This window comes from Saccostrea cucullata, unplaced genomic scaffold, assembly GCF_032062105.1.
Source record: "Saccostrea cucullata isolate Sc308-1 unplaced genomic scaffold, CSIRO_AGI_Scuc_v1 ctg5512, whole genome shotgun sequence".
Taxonomy (NCBI): domain Eukaryota; kingdom Metazoa; phylum Mollusca; class Bivalvia; order Ostreida; family Ostreidae; genus Saccostrea; species Saccostrea cuccullata.
Window position 1 is genome coordinate 3,050 of NW_026929135.1, and position 7,597 is coordinate 10,646.

At 31.7% G+C, this 7,597-nt stretch overlaps 1 protein-coding gene across 1 annotated transcript; it reads right to left on the bottom strand.

The window, feature by feature from the left end:
- Nucleotides 1-515: 515 nt before the first annotated feature.
- On the bottom strand, nt 516-5,049 carry LOC134279877 (uncharacterized). The gene is made up of 4 exons (XM_062762292.1): nt 4,955-5,049; nt 3,501-3,614; nt 1,950-2,051; nt 516-772 (listed from the first exon to the last, which is right to left on the bottom strand). The coding sequence occupies exons 1-4, from the start codon at nt 4,991-4,993 to the stop codon at nt 638-640; spliced, it is 390 nt and encodes a 129-aa protein (XP_062618276.1). The 5' UTR covers nt 4,994-5,049; the 3' UTR covers nt 516-637.
- Nucleotides 5,050-7,597: the final 2,548 nt, after the last annotated feature.

Here is a 7,597-nt window from a genome sequence, read left to right on the forward strand (position 1 = left end):
AGAAAACCTCGTCAATTCAATGTGTAAATAAAACATCAGTCAGAATTTGATTTAATGATAGATTATATTTGCTGACAAGGTCATTGTATCCACCATAGAACTTCTAATATGTTAACTTTAAATGAGTCTGTTGATATTCTTGATTTCTCAACTTGCTTGTCTATAATTTACCTCTTTTTAGAAATTGGTCATTCGTAGAACATGCTCTTGTGTATCGAATCAACTGAAAGATATAAACCCCGTATCCAGGTGATGAAGATACGTTACTGCATTAAGTAAGGGAAGACATATAAATTAGATTGAGAGAATATTTTTTTTTCAAAAGCCACCTTTTGATATGAATATGCTACGGCTAGAATATTTTTACTTTGATGGCTACTTAGGCAATAGTGCGAAGTGGAAAAACTTTGATCTGTAATGCACCTAGAAACTTCAGAGAGTTGGAGAAAGTGGACATATGTATGCAGCAAAGTGTTTCAAACAGTGAATATATAATTATACATATAGCTTTCAATGTATTTTATTAAAATAAAAAAGAAGCAATGATTGTTTTAAGCTTTTATGCTAAAAATGTTATTAACAATGTATTAACAAAAGATAAACGACTTCAGTTCACTTTGCAATACTTTGTAGCGAACTAGTTAATGTTATAAATTTGGGTGTAATGCTTCACATTACAGAGTGTTCCAAGTCTTGCATTCATAGCAACCAGAGCGTCGTGTGTTATGGAGGCCATCGTGGGATTGGAGTCAATGATATCTATGACATTTTTCTGAGGAAATTCAAAAACATAACAATTAGACAAAATAAACCATAACAAGCGTATAATTCTTAAAAGGTCACGTACTGACAAATTACTAACTAAGGGATTTTTGAGGATTTTTTGTTGTTGTATGAAACCTTTATAATTCTTGTCTTGTACTTGACATACATTATGCAATAGTGTCAACTTGGAAAAGCAGAAACTTTCTTTAACGTGAACAGTGTTTGTCAGATTTTTAAAAAGTATTGAATTAATTTACCTTGATCTTTCTTTTATAAAAAGCATCACACTTCTTTACTTTTTCTGATAATTTCCTTTTTTTTCAAAGTATTGAATAATTGACCTCGTAATCTCTTAAATTATCTTATAGATTTATTAAAGCTTTTAGAGCAATCTTAAAAATGTTTTCCTATCATTTCCCAATTAAGGAAAAAAGTATTGGTTGGTAGGTAATACACAATACACTACTGAATTAAATATCCCCCCTGTCAGTCCCTGAAATTTTCCTCTCTCTCCCTGACTTTCTCCTATGATCCCTGTCCACTCCCTGCCGTCCCCTGTCGTTGTCCCTGCCCCCGTCTACGACTTGTCGTCCCCTGACATTCTCTGATCTCCCTGTCCACTCCCTGTCGTGGGCCCTGCCTACCCTGACTTCCCCCGACATTTATTTTGGCCAAGAAAAAAAAAGAGTTTAAAATATATTTTTGCAAATCAAGAGTGAAAAATGCTTTATTCGTGAAAACTCTAAAGTTTTTTTGAAAATGTAGACTTAGTAATAAGCTAACACATTTTTAAATGCCTTAACTAAATCCTCTGTATATAGTTTTATGATTTGTATTGATTTTTAAGTTTGGTAGCATTTCGGAAAAAAAAATACAACGTTCAAGCAGTTTTTAAAATATGTAGGGATACTATATCTATCTAGTATAGAAATAAAAAGATAAGGATACCTGTTGAATGGATCTTAAGTGTCTATTTATTTTTTTTAGTAAAAAATACTAGAATCATTTTTTCAACCATTAATGATTTATCTAATAAACCTAATCAAACACTAACATCACATTGCTATTGCTAATTTCATTTTTACTCACATAGATTCCACTGAAATATGGCTAAAATATTGCCGATTCAGCGTTAAACAATAATTAATTAACCAATCAATTAATCAATCAATCAATCAACTGACCTCAATGACGTGAAGTCCATGTGAGTTATGAACGTCTATCTGTTCCTGTGGACTTGTTTTATACAGGTAACAGGTATGTGCAGATCTCACTAACAAAACATGCTACAATGTAAAGTTTAACAATTATCTATATTAAATTAGCTACAATGAACAAGTGATAAAAATTAGTCTATCTGCACAATTATTTTTAACCAATTGTAAGAGGAAGGAGTTAATCTACCAACACAAAACAAAGTTTTTGCTGTGTTTAAACCTTTAAAGACATCATTGATTTTTTGAGAATAGTAAGTAGTTCTGAGCGACTTTGCATTGCCAAACTGAGCTTTGTTGCAAATTCTATAGCTGTCAAAGAGCACTTGTTTTCAATATTTTAATAATAATTTACATTCAGTGTAATTTTCTTTAAGAAATCCATTTGACTTTTAATACGCTCACTTGAATCTTCTTTGTTTTGAACATATTTTATTTGTTTAATCAAAAGGATTGGAAACACGTTCTGTACAACTTACTAAGTTCCTCTCCTTAAATCTTTTTTGTTACACAGCAACATTCACAATAGGTCCTAGTTCCATTTTTAATACAATAGAACTACCAGAATGCATATTTTTGGCTTAATTTAATTCAGTACAATTAACAAATAAAAATAGTGTAAGAATTATAATCAAATTTAAAATATAATATATGAAGAGAGAAAATTAGCACAAAATTGAACTGGATATTGGTTTATACCAGTACCTGTTCATGACGACAAATAACCATATGGGCTAGAGACATGATCACACTCTGTTATAGAACCAACGGTATTTATACATAGATAACCTTGTCTGAAATAAGGTTCTAGAAGAAGAAATGTTGGTTATTATGTATATAAATTACACATAATTAAGTGTGATTTTTGTGAAATTTTCTACTAAATAATTGAATTTCATCTTAGCCTATAAAAGTTGTTAAAATTCCACCTGCGTCAAAATTAAACGATGTGCAGCTGTATTAAGTCCCTATATTACATGATATATAATGGACCTTTTTAAGGTATTTGCGACATTGTAAGTTTTTACTTCTTCGAATTACCACTACAGCAACTGTTAACTATAGGTAATAGATGTGTGCTCATATGATTTTTAAATGAACTACACGAGGTAAGAACCGCCCATATCCACTAAAAGCGAATTTTCTACCTTACTAATTGATGCCTGTACTGTAAACAACTTCAATTTGCGTACGAGAAATATCTGCGAGTTTCGCGATATACATGAAATTGTCGCAAACAATCTATTTTGCTTTTTATTTGTAGAGAACGTTTTCTTACTCGTGAAGATTAAACACGTATTGCAGTGTTTGGCCAAAATATCCGAAAGGGAGTCGGGGGTTTCCAGGTGGCTTCTATAAGAAGACTCAGAGGAATCAGTGGATCGCGAAAGGAAGAAGTATTAAGATGCTATTAAGGACTTTGCTCCGCTCTCAACGCTTAATAGCAACTCAATGCTCAATAAAGTTTTGGTTTCTAGAAGAAGACATAAAAGTGCATACCTAATGTAGTGATTGTTTTACCGTGTGATAGTCGTAATAGAATGCGAAGAACTCTCCAACTGATGCCTCGTGAGTGGGACGTGTTCCATGAGGGTGTGTATGGTGGGGTCGATGTGTTGTAGTTGCAGCTGCAGCCTTGGAAAAAATTAATCAATTTTAAATTGCAACAAAAAAATTATCCGGTAATACTAGAGGGGAAGCATGGCGCATCACAATTGACGATAGAAAAGAATCAACGAGTTTGATAAAATTCCTTCAACCACAACCTACAGGGGATCCTATATTTATTTCCTTGTTGGAAGATCTGACCTCAAGGCCATAAACTGAGAACAGACCTTGGTCAAAACTTTGATTCTTAATATCTTTAATTTATTTAGCATACGTTAAAAAAATTGCACAGTTATGTATAATATACACAAATTCCAACAAATGATGCAAATTTAGTTTCGTTATCATTTCATTCAAATGTTATCCTGATTAGAAATTTTGACTTAAGTCTATTTTCATTTATGGTCATGGGATCTGGTCTCTAAAATCCATTGAGATTATAAGCAGTATTCAAGCTCAAAAGTCCATTCAAAAGGATATTATTTCTTCCTGCAATCTATCGGGATTCACCTAGATACTAATGGTGCCCTATTATTAACTATTTTCATATTTCTAAGAAGCGGAATTTATTCAAAGGCTTAAACATGATAAGAAAAAAAAACCACTTGCTGTGGCCTTCAATTAGACTTTTAGATATATCGACGATGTATTATCAAATTAACAATAGTTTCTTCCATTAACATTTCGACTCCATGTATCAAAATGAGCATGAAATAAAAAAAAGGAGTCTCACACATCTTGTTTCATATTTGGATATATTACTAGAAAAAGACATTAATGGTAACCCATCAGCAACGTTTTATGATAAACGTGATGATTTTTACTTTTCACTCTTCAAACCTCCCTTATATATATGTTTATAACAATATGTCTGCATTCACCTGCACATGGGATAGATTTCTACTAGTTGAATCGATGTTCGAGAGCATGTTCTACTTCTGCACAAATTCTAACACAATACAAAATATGGGCAAACAAGTTAATAAAACAAGGATATCAGCAATCTTGTAAATTCAACCTAAATGGAATGCTTACTGACAATGGAGTGTAGTTTAATTTTTACTTTTTTCTCGATCATGACAAGGAACAGACGCCGGATGTGACCGGTTGACAGAGGATGCTCACTTCTTCATGGCACCTGATCCAACCTTTGATGATTTTGGATGTCCGTATTTGATCTTATCCTGATATTGTTAAATTGACTTTGAGCTTGAATATTGCTCATTATCTTCATATTTGATCAAGTTCATTTTCCCGCCAAAACTATCTAAAGTATCATTTAACCAATATCATCTGTTTATGATTAAGGATAAACATAAGATAAAAAGAAATATGAATGGATCATAAGTTACTTTTGATCTACTTACCAAATAAATGCAGCACACGGATGCAATGATTTTCAGCATTATTTGATGTGTGAAGTTCTAAAGAGAAATGTGAATCGTGATTGACCAGATCCTTATTTTATTTCTGTACGATAATGCCTAATCTCTTATCCTGACACTTACCAAGTACATGTGTCCCAGTGACGTTCTATTTATGTTATACCGATTTCTCTGTTACGTCCATCATAGAACTTGGTTGTGAGATTACCATTAACGTCTTTCTCAAGTAAAATATTCAGATATGAAACAGATGTGTCAGACTCTGTGGTGTCTTTAATCTCAGGCTCACCGGGATATATCGTATGGACATTAAAATGGTAATTACCATTGTAAATTGACAATACGTCGTCGATATATCTTAATGTCAAGTTGAAAGCTAGTGTTTTCTTCTTTTCACGAATAAATTTTTGCACAAAAACTGTCTCAAGTGAATACAAAATGGGGTCTGCTAATAACGGGACTCAATTGGTACCTATGGGAATTCCAGTAGATTGTTAGAGGACCTGGTCTCCAAAAACCACATAGATGTTGTCAATCAGAAACTCAAGCATCTTTTTATGTCAAATTCAAAGTACTTGTCTGTACAATCAGAATGTTTTTTGTTAACAAAATAATTTTGCAAATGACCAATTACAAATTAAGGTACCCGGTAAGTAAATTTATGAGTTCCATTTTTATTGAAAAAGCAGCTGTCAAAGATACAAAAAAGCCTGGACTTTAATTTATCGTGGGGAATGGTTGTGTATAAAGTTGAAAAGTCATTAATTTTTAAGCTGTTGATTTTTGAAGAATATTGTGATTTCAAATTGTCCGAAAGTTCATTGGAATTTTTTAGTATCCACACTTGATTTACACCACTTCTTGAAATATTTTTTGCACAGTATACGTGAAGTTTTCCTTCACTACTGTCAATATCTTAGTGTGGAGTAAAGAAAGAGGCTTGGTTGAACATTTAATGGAACCCGCAATGTACGAGGGATGTTCAATAAATAATGTCCTCGGTGCTCGGAAAGCAACAAAAACGCTTTTCAAGGATTTAGCCTTAATGATTTTACTTTAATATTTTCATTTAATTGAAACATATGTCCGTAACATATTTTTATCCAATTTCTGATTTTTTTGAAAACGCATTTCGCAGTATTGCCCTTCGCGTATACTGGAATATGGAAGATCCTATGATTTCCTTGACTTGTTTCTTCTTTCTGAATGGTGTTTTTTCAAGTTTGGAAAATTAAACAAGTGAAAGGATGAAAGATCTGGCGAATATTGTTGGTTTGACAAACATTAACTTTTTGTTTGCTCTTGTTTACGGATTCTTTACCATGCATTTCTAATGCAGTGTCTCGAATAGACCTTGTTTTCCAGCTTCTCACAAAGAAACTATGTAAAAAAAGTGATCAAATAAACTGTAATCAATTCATTAAAGATTCATTCATAAGAGTCAAGCTTAATGTAGTCCGATCCTCAGGTTTATAAAGTTAGCAGTTTTAAAGTAATTAAAAATACTCATAAAAGCATCTCTGAATCCACTATTAAGTAAACTTATCTACAGTATTTCTTTAGAGTTAATGATTAAAATTAGTCATATTATATAGGGAAAATTGTTAAATCTCCATATTTTCGCAGAAAAAGCGAATTGGAATATCAGCAATGCATTTTCTAATTGCAAATTGATCAACAAATACATTTTAGGTTAAAAAGTATCCAGGCATTCAGAGAAATTGTCATAATTTTTACACTTATTTTTTGTCTTCTACTTCCGTCATGTATTCTATAATACATAGTGTAAAAGGCTTTTGTTATCATTGCAAGACATTACAAATCACTTCTTATTTCATATCATACTAATAGCATTGGTATCTAAGGCTGGATTCAAGAAAATCTTATTTTGTTAAAACTGTACTATTTTTTTTTCCTTTTATAAGATACAATTGTCAACGTTTATAAGACCTTTTCTAAGACTTCAAAAAACCTTGAATCATAATGATGAATAAAATGAAAATTGTTGCATGGAAAAAAAAATCATTTTTAAGCTTCATTTTGATGCATTTCAAATAAAATATTAAGTTTTGAGGATCAGATATCCTTAATGTCATAAGATTTCCATATTGTATGTCATAGAGCTCAGGACATCATTTACTGAACATCCCTCGTATCTTTTTTGTAAGGATTCTTATAAAGTTTCGGAATCCAGTACATATATAGTAGTTCAAAATCATTTTGTTTTTCGGGATATTAAAAATATTCAAAACTGACATATGATTTTGAAGAAATTTCTTCCTTAGAAAGGGAACTATGAATTCAAGTTGGATTACCACTTGTAGAATTAAGTCCAAGTTCTTCTAAAATACAATTCATATAATAAGCCTTACAAATAAAGACAATGTTATTACCTGCTTTAAATTGTCAGCAGGGACCAGTACGTATTGATCATGTGATCTGTCTAATTCTTTTTTCACTTCTGGATCACTGAATACAGAAGGATAGATGGTTTTCATATTGCCTCTCAATCTTGTAATACGTCATAATGTATGTATGTAATACATCATAATGTATATATATAGATGTATACTGATTTATGTAAATGTATGTTGGTATGAAACTATGTATTTTATATTAGATTGT